General features: G+C 41.2%; 3 protein-coding genes across 3 annotated transcripts; 2 read left to right on the top strand and 1 right to left on the bottom strand.

The window, feature by feature from the left end:
- Positions 1-3,655: 3,655 nt before the first annotated feature.
- LOC137977324 (uncharacterized) lies at positions 3,656-4,870 on the bottom strand. Its single transcript, XM_068824559.1, has one exon. The coding sequence runs from the start codon at positions 4,868-4,870 to the stop codon at positions 3,656-3,658; it is 1,215 nt and encodes a 404-aa protein (XP_068680660.1).
- A 6,145-nt stretch (positions 4,871-11,015) lies between these two features.
- LOC137975045 (uncharacterized) lies at positions 11,016-12,581 on the top strand. Its single transcript, XM_068822080.1, has 3 exons — positions 11,016-11,119; positions 11,362-11,659; positions 12,163-12,581. The coding sequence occupies exons 2-3, from the start codon at positions 11,363-11,365 to the stop codon at positions 12,376-12,378; spliced, it is 513 nt and encodes a 170-aa protein (XP_068678181.1). The 5' UTR covers positions 11,016-11,119; position 11,362; the 3' UTR covers positions 12,379-12,581.
- A 3,160-nt stretch (positions 12,582-15,741) lies between these two features.
- LOC137977325 (uncharacterized) lies at positions 15,742-16,935 on the top strand. The gene has a single exon (XM_068824560.1). The coding sequence runs from the start codon at positions 15,742-15,744 to the stop codon at positions 16,933-16,935; it is 1,194 nt and encodes a 397-aa protein (XP_068680661.1).
- Positions 16,936-17,762: the final 827 nt, after the last annotated feature.

Consider the following 17,762-nt stretch of genomic DNA (forward strand, 5'->3'; position numbering starts at 1 on the left):
GACCACCTCTAAGGATGACCTATGATGCAATGGGACAACCATCCTTTCAACCGAGATTCACAACAGCGATTCAAGGCATCACAGTGTCGTACCCGCAACAGTTGTGTCAACACTTGCCAGTACCATGGTTGATGTACCCTGCCTTGCAGCCCTACAGCTATTTTGTACCCCTTTTAGTACCAGTTCAGCCGATGTATTCAATGTCAGGTTGATGTTTAGAAGCAAACCCTTAGAAACTCAGTTGAAAAGGAACTGAACCTGTTGAAGCTACGTTCAAGTTAGATATCATTGATAAACATTTATTTCAGTCTACTTCTCTATGACATTTAGCCCGTGCAAAGAGGTGTAATCTCGTCCTACTAGGAGAATTTGTTTTCCTCTATTTCAGAAGTTCTTTGTATAAGGAAGTTAAGTTTTGTTAGTAATCGTAATGGACCGTGCTGCGATAGCGAATGGAATCGGTGTCGTGTAAGTGAACATATCTTGTTATTCTGGCCTGATCAACCAGGATCCTACAGTTCACTTCAGACCGAGAAACAGGAGTACAAGGAACTGTTATAAAAGACTATCGTTTACTTGTTTATGTTCAGGGCAACATTGGAGAAATGTAGAATATAGCACTGTACGAAAAGGACTGGGACCAATAATAATACAGGTTGGTTGATCCGAAATACGTAGACGAAAATAAAAGGATGTTTGGTTGCAATTGTTGCGTGTCAAGAGCTCCCTCTAACATTGGCAATTCTATTATTGAAATGGAAAGCTTTCTGAAGATCCTTGGAGCGCACATTGATAATAAACTCTCCTTCAAGGCCTACGTATCTGCCATCTTAAAGAAGGTCTATGCTAAAATCGGAGCTTTGAGGCGATTGAGGAGACTGGTACCTCCTGATGTTGCACTAATTTTATACAAGTGTTATATTTTACCCCATCTGGAATACTGTAGTCCAAGTTTATTAGGAATAAACAAAACCCTAGCTAATAAACTTGAAGTTGCTAATTATTATGCATTGAAGATTCTTTTAAATGTCGGAAACGACATAGATTACAACTCTATACTGTCCATAGCAGGAATGAATTATTTGAAATTTAGAAGATATGAACAATGGTTTTCATTACTATATAAATGTATTTCTTTAAAGTGGTACTACGACCAAAAAAAAAATTTGTTTTTCCTTTGGATTTCAAAACTATGTTAACTAAACACCAACTCACCCAAGTTTTAAGTTCTGATTTTAAAAAGATACCTGTTTATTGTAGCAGGAATTTCCTTATTTATTGGTCCGCCATTACTAACTTCAAAATCTTGAGAGAGCTGGGTCGAGGAAAAAATGACGTCAAACACTCACTAGTTTAAGAATGCAATGCATGTGTACGCGTCCTAATTAATATGCACCACGGGAGTTTCGGGCTTTCAGACTTTTCAACCAGTGTTTTGCATATATAATAAATTGCGTTTACACGCTGAAATTTTAAGCTAGTGAGTAAATTACGTCATTTTCTCTAGATCCAACTCTCTGAGGTCCAATCGGCCAGTTTTGAACGTGAGTAATGGCGGACCATGAAATCCAAAACTTACACTCAAAATAAACAGCCTTTGGATAAAACTCAAAGCTCAACATTTTGCCAGTTAGGTGTTAAGCGAACACGCTTTCAAAATCAGAAGAAAAAAAGGAAATGATTTTTTGATCATAGTACCACTTTAAGGTTCGTGTTTCACATTAAAACTTAAGGGGAGGTGGTTGCAACCTTGTTCAGCCTTCCTATAACAACCAGTATTTCCATAATTCTTTTACTTATAAGATTACTCACCTATGAAACAATCTACCTATATATATTAAACAGTCATCCAATTTAAATGCATTTCATAAAAATTTGGAGTCTATTAATCTTTAAAATTTAAGGACTAGCTGTCTATGTAATAATTATTGTGTGGTAGGGGATGGGTGGCAATGTATGCCTCGTCGACATTGCGAAGAAGGGAATTAGCACGCATTTGATTTTGTGGCCAGATGACCATCGACAAAACGTTTGACGGCGGTATTTTATGTACCACACATATGGAATTCGACGTAAAAGGCAAAAAGTTGTGGTCAAATTGACCGGGTGCCACAGAAGATTTACTCGCGTCATTCAAGTTTTCACCCGTGTGAAGGTCCGGATCAACGAAGAATGCTAATAGTTTGCGACAATTTTAAAGAAAAGAAGATTTTGTCGTGCAAGAAAACTAGCGAAACTTTTATCCATGGGAAACAAACATGTTCAGCGATCAGCCGGTGTGGTGTTATTTGAGTTCTTATGTCACGTATCGACCTCAAATCATCAAATCAAACTGTATTAACATGTGCAGGTATTTTGTTTTCTTCTTTGGTTTTCGTTTTTTCTTTCGAATGTTAAACAACGTGATTCCTAAAGTCGCAATCTTGTACAGCGAGTAGACAGTTTCGACTTACGATATTTATATTTCAACAATTTCCTGTAAATTGTCGATGTCGTTAAGATAGAAAAGTGGGACGAAGACGCGGGGAAAAAGATGTCGGCCAATAGTTCTTACCACAACAAAAATACGCCTGCTTTGCAGGCTATTGTTGGCGGCATTTGACTGCATCTTTCAGGGTTGTTATCGTTGATACTCGAAAATGTTCGTCATCACAGGACCGTGGCCAGAAGCTAAGTGACTCTTGACTCCAGTGTGTTAAATAATGTTTAAAAAACGAGCAGTGGTGTTTTATCGTATTTAAAAACACGAGGCGTAGCCGAGTGTTTTTAGATCTGTTAAAACACGTGCTGCGAGTTTTTTTGCAGGCTTGACCAAGCTCATCAATTGTCATATTTTTGTATTATGAGGAAGCATTTATCCAATTGACGTTAACTTAAAATGTGCATACCTACAGCTTTCTACGCGCTCTTTCATGTGAAATGTGTCACGTGATTTTTTAACAGCTAACTTAAATCTTTTATCGGAAACAAGGATGAAAAAGTTTTGTTCCATGCTCTGGTACTCCTATCGATACTTTATCATTCTGCCTTTCAATCATATCCCCATCTTAACGGAAACAGTAAATTAAAATTAAAACATTCGGAGCAATATGAGCTTAGTTTCCAAAGCCCAAACAACAAGAATGCTTACTTTTATACGCGGTCGGAATCGAAAGCTTATGTAAAACAAGCTCACCTTCGGTGTAGAAGATATTCTGCAAATTCGCTATCCGTGAACGTATCCCAGACTGTCTTTCCTCTTTCTCCAAAGATTAAATACGGATTGACGAAGACGAATATACTGAGCGGAACCCGGTAAACAGGGCCTTCCACCACACGCAGTTCTCTTCTTATCCGCCATTACCGATGTCAGTCACACCACAGCTACATGCTCACACAAAATGATCGAATTGAACGCCTTATTAAAGTCTTTATCCGAAATATAGATGAAAAGCAAGAATAAAGACAAAGAAGCCTATTTACATTAATTACAGAAACTGAAATAGAAAAATAACCATGGATTGAAATGGATTTCGAAGTGATTCGCTTCACAGAAAAATTTCGACTGCACAAAATTCACTAACGAAGTGAGAGGCGCATAATGCATTAAGGGTGAAACGAGGGCCTTTAAGATCTAGCCATCAGGATGATGCAACGGCTGTTTGAGCATCTTAATCTAGCAGAAGACCTTGAAAGTTCTGGCAATGTTCAGGCTACTACTTAAGACACACTTCTGCATCCGTCCTAGAAAATCTCTGCTTCGCTTTGCTCCTAGTATTTCCCTCACACTACTACTCAGTCCCTTCGAACACCCACCATGTACATCCATTATAATGTTGATTTGAGTGATCTTGTAGCCCGGGTACTGCTTCTTGATTTCCCATCGTAGTGGGACGTACTTGTAGGTTTTCTCGTCCTTCTGTTTCCGGTTCTCAATCCAAGGGCAGCTCAACTCCAACAGGGTTACTGTCTTCCTCTCCTTATCTACAATTCTCGCGTCCACACTGTTAGCTCGCACCTCTGTGTAGTTTGCATACACTGGTACTTCCCAATATGCCGTCACTTGATCATTTTGGTAAAGCGGCTTAAGTTGTGTGGCGGAGTACCAAGGCGGAACGGCCTCTATCAGTTGGTAATCTTTCAGCAGCTCAAAGAAAAGTATTTTGAGTGCTCCGTTGTGTCTTGATAGATACTTCGTCCGTACCAATGCACTGCAACTTGACAGCACATGTGCGATAAACTCCTGCGCCTTTTCACACATCTTGCATCTGACTTCCGATTCTTCTCTTATTTTGGGCTTCCTTGTGTTGTACAGTTTTGTTGGAAGTAGCTGTTCGTAGAGCTCACGTTTCCCAGCTATTGTGTGCGTCGGCGCTGTTTCCCAGTCTGACATCCACTCGAAACTCTCATCATCAAGATCTTTATCTTCCAGCGTGCTGTATGGAGTTTTAACCTGCCATCTCTGTTCTCTTACGCCTTCACAGTGCTTTTTCGTCCACATTCCAATTTTGCGCCCCTCTATCTTCTCATTCTCTGCTGTAGTGCCCGGTGGATCTGGATATCGCAGCTCTTGCTTCGTTCCTAACTCCTCTGCATAGTTCTGCGCATCCCTTACCAAGGAGCGCCGCCCAGTCCTTTCTGCTCTCTCTTCAAAGCGTTGGACTAACCTCATAGTTGGATCTGCATTAGCATACAACCTCGTCGCCTCTTTGACCTTGGTGATTTTATATTCTGGCTCAATCGACTGAAGACCCCGTCCGCCCGATCTCCGAGGGAGATAGAGCAAGTCATTGGACGCTGAAGGGTGTTTCCCACCAGTCTCAACTATGATTTTCTGCGATTCTCTGTCGAGTCTTTGCAACTCTGCAATGGGCCACACCAGCGTCCACATAAAGCACGCAAGTACCGGTAGCGCAAACTGGTTGCTTGCAACTACCTTGTACTAATCCGATAGTGGACTCGACCATATCACAGACATTATCTGAAGGTACACTCTCGCAGCATTCTCCAATGCGAGGTTGTCCCCCTGTCTCCAGGACTCCGAGAAATTTGAACTGAGATTCCTCTTTCAAGCTCTTAACCAGTTCTTGCTCTCCACACCTCGCATCAGGTGACTCTTGGAGGAATCCTCGCTTCATCACATACACTACCGCGCACTTCTTTTCGTTTCATTGAAGGCCAACATCTCCCATGGCGACTCTTGTCTCTCTCAGGACTCTTTCAAGCTTTCCTTCCGACGCGGCTTAGACTTTTAGATCGTCAACATGCAAAAAATCAGTAATCTTGGCGCCTATGGGTTTGGATAGTCTATAGCCCTCAGCTGCTCGCAGTTTCCAGGCGATGCGATTCAGACACAACGTGAACAGCTTGGGACAAAGGGCATCCCCCTAGGCGAGTCCCCCACAGAACAATATTCGTTCAGAGGTTTCAAAACCTTGCTTTGTTCTCACTGTAGTCTTGGTATTCCACTTTGCACTGAGTCTATCAATCAGATTCCCGCTCCACTTTGGAAACCGATGCAAGGAGAGCATTTCTCTGAGCCATTGATGGTCTACTGAGTCGTACGCTTTTCGTACATCTATCCACGCCATGCTTAAATTCCTTCGGCCTATCTGGCAATCTTGGCACACCATGCTTTGATATAAACGAAGTCTTCCCGCCAGTGAACCAGAGTGCTATTGCCTAAAAAGCCTTAGTGTTTCCTCTATGGAGACAATTCACTCTTTTCCACCAGAAGCTGGCAATGCGATCAGGGCCTGGCGCGTTCCAATTGCGTTTCTTCAAAATCGGTCTCTCGACTTGTTTGACACAGAGCTCGAAAGCTTCCCCCGAGGGCTCGGGTAGTTTCTCCCCTAATGCGTCCCTAACTTCGTGGAGCCACTCTGATTCCACAGTTCCAGTCCCTTTCGTCTGCCATAACATTCTCCAAAAGGCCGTCGCCTCTGCTACATCAGAAAACATTTTCACTACTCTCTGCCTTCTGCTGCCCGTGGTCGTATCTCGGCTTGTCCTCACCTTCCTGGTTATCTATGATCTCAGGGCTCGAGACTAACTTTTTAGCCCACTAGCCTAGTTGGCTAGTATCAAGTCTGATTTCACAAGCCAAATCTAAATTTGCAGTAGCCAATCTCGTCATGCGCAGTTTCATTCATTTGTTCAAACACAACTCGCGCTTTTAGTAAATATTCTCATGTTCTCACATCCATCCTCGCAACGGTGGCGGAAATATGCTGGAGTGAACGACTTCCTGAATCTTTTCTCAAGAAGGCAAAGTTTTCGTGGCCTTAAGGCCAATTCTCACAGAACCGTTGCCAAAACTTTGCAACTCACAAATGCATGCACTGGAGTATGGAAAACGCGGAATAAAGTAAATTAAGAAATAAACCGTATAAATGTAACTTCGCGTTTCTGCAATCATTTCTCAATTATTCAAAGTCACTATGCTTGCAAAATGAGTCCTAATTATCCTGGAATTAAATTGGAGCTAGCGCTTCAGAAGTAAGAATGCAAAATTGAACATTTGTCATCATATGCTCACGTCGTGCACATAACCGCAAAACAGGTCATTTCACGTCGCGGAAAGAACGATAACGTCTACCAAATGTCAAAAAATGAAACATATGCACGTGAAAAGCGTGTAAAACTATTGTTTTTCATTGTCAAATAGCAAATTTGTGACGTTCTTGTTGCCATCGTCGTCGTGGTTGCTTTAGTTCCTTAATAAACTCGACATCCCATGCACAAGTTTCGTAATTGCGAGGGAAAAAAGTAAAGTCTTGCGAAAAACCTCGTGCATGGAGACTCTGGTGGTTATCACCTGTCAGGATTCAGACGTTCGTCTGTTGTTTTTCAAGATGTGAATAAGTTTGACAAGAGGTAGTCGATCATCCCCTCTGAACTCTGTTTAGGGCGAACAAATTTTGGCCTTGGCAAAAAATGCAATCGCACCTAGTTTTTGGTTATGATGACAGTTTCGTTTCCCGTGGGACCTTTTTTGACACCTGAAAAAACAGTTTGTCATTTGGTGCGACTTTTCACTTGAACGCACCCAGGGGCGTAGATTTTGAAGGTGTACGCACACGGAGAATGTATCGAGTGCCGAAGGCGCTCCAAACTAGGGAGGACTGGGGGGCATGCCCCCGCCCCGCAGAACATTTTGAAATTTAGCGTCTCGGAAACGCCATTTCCGAAGGACGTTTCACTGAATAAAAAAATGCAAAAACAAGGTCAAGTCTGACATGACAAATGCCTTTTACCTATAACAAAAACTCTTTACAAAATCCTACCAATTTCTCAAGTACGTACGTGCGTATTTGCGTAAAGGACACTAAGCCACTGATGACCCCGCGCGATCATACGACTAACCAACACAAAAAGTACAGACTCTTCTGATGTCTAAGTCTAGCGTTTTTCACGCTTGTTAACATGCAAATCACCAGTAATATCAAAGGGCTGTGAAATTTAAAGCTAGCAATCCAATCCTTATTAGTTCTTGTTCAGCTCCCTCTAACATAAAGAGAACAGTTAGTTAAGGTTCAATTTCTAACTATCGTGTTCCGTTCGATGTATTAGGTAGTTTTTCGGAAGCGACCTCGGTCCCTTCTGGTCATTGGAATTACATTTGCCCTGTTGTGTTGTATCGTTCACGACGTGCCAAACGACCAAGAAGAGAAATGCTGGAAATGATAAGGGCGGAAATGAGCAGCATTAGTGGCCTCATTTCAAGCCCATAAAAACAGGTAAGCTTTTGTCTCAGTCAGTAATTTGCAAAATAAAATATATTTATGTTTATAGAATCTGATTTGTGCGGTGGCTTTCCTCCAATCAGTCGATTAAGCTAGACTGGTTTACAACATGTACATTCAAGGTTTATTTTTCAGTACTCGTCTATGTAACATATTGGGCAGTCTTTTCTAGAAAACCTTCCTTCAAACTAACATTTTAAACGATGAAATTGCGTTCGATTAACTTGCTTATGTACTTACAGTAATTTTATCTCAGATGATTTGCATAGATTTAATATAATTTAGATATACCGTAATTTCCTTTTATTACACATAACATGAGAATTTTATTCCATAAAGCTCATTCTATACGCTTTATTTTCACATGTGAAAAAGGCCTATACAGCCAATCAGAATGGCGTACAGCTATTTCACATGTGGAAGTATAACCAATCAACGATAGCGTAAAGGCGTTTTCATGCCAATCACTCGTGCATCTCGTGCAAATCGTGCAAATCGTACTTTGCTATTGAATTAAATTAAATTTGCATTTGGTTCTATTGTTAGTGAGTTTTTGTTTCTAATTCGCGTTCAGAAAACTATTTTAATGAAAATTCTCGTCTTATGTGTAATAAACAGTTCACGACATAGAAAGTGATTTGTACGGGGTTTTATTCACTCGTTGTTTGTGTCAAAAACCCTCACTCGCTCGTTCCTCGTTCGGGTTTTTGACACAAACAACTGGTGCATAAAACCCCGTAAGCCGCACTTTCTATGACGTAAACTATATATACACTCCTTGGATTTGTAAGATATATAGGGAAGGCTTTCAGATCAACCCGAGAATTGTATTTTCATGCGACGTACAGAGATATCATCTAGCTGTTTCTGCTTATATAACAAGATTTCGGTCAAAAAGTCATGCACGTTCCTCGATTGCATAGAACTTTTCTTGATTCATCTTTTCTGGGATTTTTTTACGTATTTTCTCAGCCCTGAGACGAACACCGCGCTCAAGGTTACCATAAAATACTTCTGCCCGAAGAGCACGCTTTCGAGTGGCCACTTTAAAACAGTTGGCTCTCAACCTTGTCCCCAGAACGCGCGGCTCGTTCAAAATGTCCAGGAGCAAAAGCATCTTGTAATACTGCGCATTTCGAGAGTATTTGTCCCGTGCAAGGGGTAATTTTTTGGAATGGGAAAGCTTAAATATTTTTGTGGCTAGTAAAAGTTATTATATGGGTTTAGACAGGCATTAGTGCATGAAGTAAGTCTCTGCAATTACCTTATGCTAATGAGGCATAATTTTGACCTAATATAGTATGATCTCTCGTAAGCGACCTCCTCCCGTAAGCGACCACCTAGTCCTGACATTTTGGGTGGTCCCTTACGGGAGGTTCGACTGTAGTCGTTTATATGCTTCGCGTATCCACGACTAAAAATAAACCAAATGAGAGGAATGATATTTTTAAATTTTGTTTATTCTAGTTTCAATGGCTTTAAACTGCAATGCAAAGTTTCCCATGCTTCTTAAACTAAGATTAAACCTCCTTGATGGCTTATGGAACCAATTCTCGTAAATTGTTACACTTTTTAGAAGTAGTTCTTGGTGAGCGCTGCAGAAACATCATGGACGTGCGGTGTATTCTTTCATTCTCTCCGTCCATTTAATCAGTTCTCCTTCCTATACCGAAATCTTATGGAAGAATTATTTCTGGCACAGAAAGCTGCTATCTTAGATCTCTGTTATTAGATAACAAGATCGATAACAATGCTTTCACTGATAGACTAATGAAAATATGTTTGTGTTCAGTTTGCCATTTTTCTCTATGGTCATTTCACAACCATTTCGATCATCTCTGTAAATTATACGTTGCAGTTTATCTGAAAACCAGCAAGTTTTTATCAACCACAGGACGGCCCCCACGTCGTTAAAAAACAATGCTTGGAAGTTTTCTAAATGACATGACGCTGACTCAATGCAACAACAATATAAAAAGATCTAATGATCGTTGACCCTTTTCAAAATACCTCCGAATCGGAACTAACGGCTTAACAAATTCATGAGCGAGTGAGTCTGAATCCCAAGGTCGTAATCAGTTCTTAATTTTCGCGCACTGAAGCCGGATAGCCTGAGCTACAAATATCACGTAAAATCGCCTATGTATGTTGTTGGAAATTCCTGATAGTTTCCCTAAATATCTCGCTTTTACCTCCTAAATATCCTGAAAAAATTCTAAATGTCCCAAATATTTTCTTAACATTTTTCTATAAATATCACGATACTTTATTTGTTGGTGAGACGGGAATGCGAAGCCTCCGAACTTTAAGCATCTGCCATTTTGTTCAGAGTGAAATTACTAAGACTCAAGAAGGGATATAATATTCGTGAGGAAAACCGTAGAACGACTACTTCTGACACTTAATTGAGCCTCAAAGAAAAAACACGTGTGAACTCATAAAGGTAATAGAACAATAGCAAAATCCCAAATTTAATCTTTCTTTTTCAGTTCTAAATATCTCCGAATTTTCTAAACATCCCGTGGCCGGGCTTCTAAATATCCAAAAAATATCCGGATATTTGTAGCTTGGCCTATAGCGGGCTCCACACAATTAAATCTCGTAACTGAAATATTTTACTTGCATAGGCGTTCCACTTTAAAACTTTAAGTCCTCTTACAACTGAATATTAGTCATGCAAGAAAAAGAGAGAAGGTGCAGCCAGCATTTTCTGTGACTTCGCAATATCTTAAATAAGGCCGAATGGAATAGGTTAGAAAAATGGTCCTAAACCGCGTCTAATGAACCAGAAAAAATTGTTTTGAACGAAGTTCCTATGATCAGTTTCCACTTGAGTGTTTCTGGTGAAACACTACTAGGTATCACGTGGGATTCTTTTAGATCTGCGTCGAAACATGATTAACCTTCCTCGTAAATAGCATTGTTTAGATCGAGGCCGCCTTCCTGACACCAAGGAAGTGATACTGTCCAACTATAAAACAGGGGACAACTAGCTGATTCTACTTTCCAGTCCAAAAATTTGCAGGATCATTGAAAAGCACTCATGTCTAAATCCTCCTGTAATGGAAGAAAAGAACCTGTTTTGAAGGAAGTTTCAGAGATCACGTACTCTAAGTTATTTTAGATCTGGCCCAAAAAAATTTAATGACCTTAGACCCTCCTCACAAAAGGAGCAGGATTAAAATTTGTTTTGATCAGCTTCCAATTTATAGGGTTGTGTGTATTGTCACCTGAGATTTGTTAAGACAGACCAAAGAACAAATAAAAGCGATGACTATATTTGGTGTGTATGCGGTCAATAAAAGGACGTAACCTGGTGACTTATTTCATTGCAATTCCCTCTGCAGATAAAAAGTTGTGATCCAACTGAGTCTCAACAACCCTACAAGTTTAAGGTAAAAGTCTTGGTGCAGGCTAATTGTAGATTGTCGACTTTTAACAGTACTATTATTGACTCGTCTGCCTACAGCTTTAGCAATGCTACCATAGAAGCGCCTTTTCTGGCAGATAGTACGTTTAGTACAACATTTAGCGTCAATATGATTGATATCAAATAGTACATCCCCAAACGTTCACACTCACTCACACATATATATCTAACGACATTTTTAACTCAATAATGCTTCTTCTCTCATAGCATGTCCCTGACACTCTCTGTTGCTAGTGGCGCCACCAAAGACTTTAAAGAATCAGAAAAAGACCTGAAGTCAATCGAGACTTTCACCAGGGCGGTCGTCAAAGATGGAACCTGGATCTTTTATAAATACAAGGATTTCAATGACAAGACAGATAACAAAGAGAGTTGGATAAAATTCCTAACGCCTAGCGAGCATGAGGTGGACATTTCAGATGTCAATGGCTCATTTTATCTCCTGCCGGATCATTCACAAGGACTTGTTCTGTTTGAACACTACTACTATGGCGGAACGAGAAAGGTAACAATTTAATTAAGAATTTGCAAGATTAAATAAGCAAACAAAAAATACTTTGCTTCATTTTTATTTTTATGATAGAATGGCAATTCACTTTTATGCTGCAATAAATATTTCACAATAAATTAATCAAAAATACTTCTTATCATCATTATCAATATGTTGCATTGAATTATTCTCAACTTTTTGCTATTTCTGAGTTAAGGAGTAGCGCTAATAATTGCAAGTTTAATCGAGTTAAATTTCGCAGCAAATTTGATAAACCACCTGCTGTCTCTATTTGTAAATATTAATAACTCAGCAAGTCGAAAATGCCAAAGATCCTGCACTTGCGCCAGTTGTACGTCGTGTCACCGCGATTGTTGTTTTCGATTCAGGCCGTCACAATCTGTTGATTGCCACAGAAAGTCAACTTTAGGAAGTGTTTCAAACGTAAGTTATATACACAGTTGACAACTCCTTTGCAAACTGATCACCGTGACCAAAGTTTGATTATTGTTTTTCAGTATTATAACAGCGATTGTGACAATTTGAACCAGGACTTCCCATCTGGCAAGGCTGAGGGTGTATCAGGAGCCATTGTGCTCGGAGGGAAGTTTGACGTTTTCACTAAGCCAAATGGGGGTGGTGTGTCATCAATTCTGACTGAGGGCCGGTATCCAACCGCACCTACAATGAGCATCGGCAATGACAGAATACAAAGCATTCGAAAGCTGAAGTGAACAAGCTGTAGCTCCAGTGGCAAACTTGACGACTTAATCGCTCAGGCTTAATTTTGCTAGTTGTTAGGTGCTAGTTGTTATGCATGCTTTGACGCTAAGGGCCTGGAGACATTGTCGCTGGAAAAGAGAAAAGAAATGAATCTATCAAATACTTTTTGTACCTGTAAGCGAACTTTCAATAAACGCAGGTTATGACTCATAAAGCGTGCCCTTTTTCTGTGTCTTCAAACTAGTATTTATTACAATTTCACAACATCCAAAGATTGTTAACAAAATGATATTGTACTCTGAAATGTGCCAAGACTTGACCTTGCTCTTAAACTTCCATATTTTTATTTTGAAAGCTACGAGCGATAGATTTTGAGTAGTTTTCCTCCTAACTGACTTCCGATTTCCACTAGACAACCAGATGGCAAAAGAAATCCCTTCGTGATTCTTCTTTCCTGTAAATTTCTTTCGCTTCACTCTCACAAATGAGTACCATTCTTTTTTAACTTATTAAATAAATCATATAAAACATTAAAATTGGCCAATTGTTTGAAAAAAGTGTCTTTACTTCGAAGTAGCTTTTGAATTCTAAGTATTTTGTTGGATTAGCCTCGGGAATAGGAATTCATAAATTTTGTCTCCACAGGGGCCCGTTTCTCGAAAGTCCAGAGAAGTTTTCGGGCCCGAACGGGCTACGAGCGATAGATTTTGAGTAGTTTTCCTCCTAACTGACTTCCGATTTCCACTAGACAACCAGATGGCAAAAGAAATCCCTTCGTGATTCTTCTTTCCTGTAAATTTCTTTCGCTTCACTCTCACAAATGAGTACCATTCTTTTTTAATTTTTTAAAAAAATCATATAAAACATTAAAATTGGCCAATTGTTTGAAAAAAGTGTCTTTACTTCGAAGTAGCTTTTGAATTCTAAGTATTTTGTTGGATTAGCCTCGGGAATAGGAATTCATAAATTTTGTCTCCACAGGGGCCCGAGAAGTTTTCGGGCCCGAAAAGCCACTTGTCAAACTGCAATCTGCACGTTTTAAAAAGCTCATCTTTTAACATGTTTTTAATCTAAGGAAAACCGAGAGGATTGCGAAGTTGGATTGTGATTTAGCCGCTGGAGAGCACTATCCAACCATTGAACAACTAGGGCCAAATAGATGAGGTCTATTTCCACTCGCCCAGGCATCACTGAATTAGTGTACCCAACGAGGTCCAGCTTTGCGCTTGTCTCAATCAGTGCGACTCCCAGGCTCAAACCATTCAGTTTGCGGGCGACGAATGAGCCCGTTTCCTAATTCGGTCTGTGATTCATTTTATCATGTCTCTCAGGTACTACGTGCGCTGTGATCGGTTGATTTAGCGGTCCGTATTCTAATGAACGGACCGCTTGACTTCGTGGTTTGCATTCCAGCTCAATTCAGTTTCCAAGAGATATAATAAACATCTTACTAACCTTGTTTTCTCGGCCCGTACTGTAAGTAACGGCACCTTATTTTTTTCCACTTCAATTTATGGCCCTCGTGCTTCACACTCGGGCAACAAATTATTGAAGTGGAAAAAAAGCGGTCCGTAACTTTCAGCACGGCCCTCGAGCTCGATTAGTAAGAGGTTTCCATAACCAGCCTGACTTTCACGTGAAAATTGGGACGTGCTTGTAGAAGGCAATAAATTGATGATGAGGTTTGCTTCACATGCCGGCTGAGCTTCCTAAAACCAAAATAAAAGATCCGATTTTTTAAATTAGTTCCGCTTCGTTACTTTTCGCTGCAAGAAAATCCGGCTCACAAGCATAACCACAATTGCTTGTAATCTCGCAATCTGATTGGCTAATTTGCCGTTGTCGATAAGAGTCTAGACAATGCTGCACGCGTCATGCTCGCGTCAATTTGTCACGCAATGTAATAGCCAATCAGGAACGCCTATTTTGGGAAATAAACCAATCATATTGCGAGAAAGTTATAGACAACGCTTGCTCTTTCTTTGTGTCATGATTTTGCTCACGCTCTGAAATAAAATCTTTCTTTAGCGTTGAATATTGTGGTAAAAAACAAATCGAAAGTGGTTCCGCGTTGTCTGTACTCTTATCGACAATGATATTCGTCATCACAGTGGTCAAAATTTGTTGTGGACTCACTCGTGACTCACTCGTGAGTCCACAACATTTTGACCACTGTGATGACGAATATCATTGTCGATAAGAGTACAGACAACGCTGAACCACGTTCGATTTGTTAAATCGAACTCGGCCTATTAAGAATTTGAAATATAAGCGTGCTACCCGTGCGGCTCGCATTCAAGAAGAACATTCCTTGTCGTCCTCTGCAAAACACTGAGCAACGTGAAATTACCACGTTTGCTACTTTGACGACAACAAGCCTAAGAAATGAACCGAAAAAATGGAAACGTGCTGTACGTTCAGAATTCTTATTGTACTTATTGAATATGCAGATATGTGATGTCCTCGTTGCAACGATGACAACAGACATCGCCAGCTCACGACGGCAATCGGAAACGTGACATTTCTTTGGAGACGTCACTGCGCATGTACAACACGTTGCCACCTGCCGTTGACAACGTGAGAAGGTGGGGTTTCACGTTGCAACGGGAACGTGAGCACTTAATCTTTTGTCTTGACCCTTTTTAGCTTACTTTTGTACTATTTTAATCCCGAACCTTGGTAAAGTTGCATAATGATTGCCTTTATGCTAAAAAAAATGTTCTGGAAGTATTGTTGGGCTCGTGTTTTTAATGTGAAAAAATGTTTTCGCATGTAAAACTAGCCTTCAGCGAAGAGGTTGCTTTCATTCAACGTAATGCCGCTAGTATAATAAATTTTCTTTTCCGATTTTCTCAACGTATAACCGGTAGATTGTTATTGCTTAATTAAAATAACATTTACTGATTTCATTCTGGTGATCCCTTCTTCTTGGTATTTCATTTAACGCCACAGAGTCTTCTTCAATCGACTCAGATTAATTTTGTACTCGAACAGTGTTTAGTCTATTTTGCCATGCTCAAGGCGACAAATACGCGCTACCAAATTGTCCCGCCTGAGTTTTATATCTTCAGGCCCGGCCAGGGAAGGGGGGTGGGGGGGTGTAGTGTTTTTGAGACTTGTCAATCATTTATGTAAATGACCCACGCGGTCTAGGAGCTAGGACTTTTGTATGTTGTAGTCGTCATGTCTGTTTAGTAAATATACTGTTGTGTTCGGACAAGTGGTTTCAAGTGTTTATTTGACCGTAAACATCACATCTGGCGACGAGGATCAAGCAAAGAACCCACAGAGCGCGTTCTACAAGGATTTCCGAAGCGATTTCTACAGAGATTTCCGAAGAGAATTCCGAAGCGATTTACCGCGAAATGAAAACAATGGCGATTTCACTGCCTAACTTCCCACCGTTTAAAGTTCACGTCGATGGAAATGCAGGTCCTAGATGGAAGAAATGGCTAGGGCGATTCGAGAGATTAACCATTGCAATGGGGATTACCGATGACAAGCAGAAAAGAGCTCTTCTGCTGCATTACGGCGGTCCAGAGGTCGATGAGATCTTCGAGACACTTCAAGACGTCGGCGAGGACAAGGATTACAACAAAGCCGTCGAAAAACTAACCGCTTACTTCTCTCCACAAGTGAACACAACATACAAAGTATACAACTTCCGTCAGGCCAAGCAAAAGGATGGAGAAACTCTGGACAGTTTCCATACCCGTCTGAGAAGCCTAGCAAAGACCTGCGATTTCGCAAATCCAGACAAAGAGATCAAAGAACAAATCATCTTGAACTGCCAGTCAAACCCCCTTCGGCGTAAAGCTCTGCGAGAGGACCTCGATTTAGCTGGTCTCATGAAAGCTGGTAGAGCCCTGGAATTAAGCGAAGTACAAGCGAAGGATTTTGAAAATAAGGATAAAACCGTGAACGCGATAAAACCACCCCAAACAGGAACACTAACGCAACCGAAAGGCAAACATCGCCGTCCGCAAAATCGCCAAGAGTCACGCAACCGTGACAAATCCCGAAAGCGCGACGGAAAATGTAGGAACTGCGGTGGAATATACTCTCATAGAGACAGCTGCCCCGCGAAGAACAAAACGTGCACCTCATGTGGCAAACTAAACCATTTCGCCCAAGTTTGCAGAACAAACCCACCTGAGTCGGCAAACCAGGTCACGCATCGAGACACTGATGTAGAAGATGAGTATGTGTACACAGTAGGCCGTGACAAACAACCTATGTGCCAAGTCAAGATAGACGAAAAACAAGTGGAAATGATGGTTGACTCCGGAGCATCGGTTGATCTTATCGATGAGAACACCTTCAGGGAATTATACAAGGAAAAAGCTCCAGAAAAAACCAAGCGCAGAATTTTCTCCTACGGCTCACCGACACCCCTACCCCTACTGGGAACTGTCAAGGCCGAAATATCCGCCAATGCCAACAGCACACAAACAACCTTGCACATTGTCAAAGGTGCTTCGGGAAACCTCCTGGGTTTCCACACTGCTAAACAGCTAGGCGTGCTTAAGATCGTCAATCAAGTTAAAACCGACGAAACTCGTTTCTAGCCCCTCACGAAGGAATTCGAAAGTCTGTTTGGAGGAATCGGCAAAGTAAAAGGAAAAGTTATCAAGCTTCACATAGACCATGACGTCAAACCCAAGCAACAACCGCACCGCCGCATCCCCTTCCATGTCAGAAAGGATGTCGAGACGGAGTTGAAGCGCTTAGAAGAACTAGACATCATCGAGCCAGTGACAGGTCCGACGCCCTGGGTGAGCCTCATTGTCGTGGTCCCTAAGAGTTCTGGCCAAGTGCGAATATGTGTAGACATGCGAGAGGCGAATAAGGCTGTGAAGCGAGAAAAGCACTCAATGCCGACAATCGACGACCTAGTTGCTGACCTCAACGGAGCGACAGTATTCAGCAAGTTAGACCTCTCGTCTGGATACCACCAATTCGAGCTAGCACCAGAGAGCCGTCACATCACCACATTCAGCACACACGTAGGACTTCGACGATACAAACGCTTAATTAATGTTTGGAATCAACGCGGCGTCCGAGATTTTCCAGAACGCAATTGAGGAAATACTTACAGGCCTCCCTGGATGCAAGAATATCTCTGACGATATCATCGTGTTCGGAAAAACTCATAGGGAGCATGACGAGAATCTCCGTGGTGTGCTGCAACGTCTCCAGCAACGCGATGTGCGCCTGAACAAGGAAAAATGCAGCTTCTCAAAGAGTGAGATAAAGTTCTACGGACATATCTTCAGCAAGAACGGAATCAAGGCAGACCCAGGCAAGAGCAAGGCGATCACTGACATGAGCAAACCAAAGAATGTCAGTGAGGTGAAGTCACTTCTAGGAATGGCTCAGTACGTGTCCCGTTACA

Source organism: Montipora foliosa, chromosome 11 (genome assembly GCF_036669935.1).
Source record: "Montipora foliosa isolate CH-2021 chromosome 11, ASM3666993v2, whole genome shotgun sequence".
Taxonomy (NCBI): domain Eukaryota; kingdom Metazoa; phylum Cnidaria; class Anthozoa; order Scleractinia; family Acroporidae; genus Montipora; species Montipora foliosa.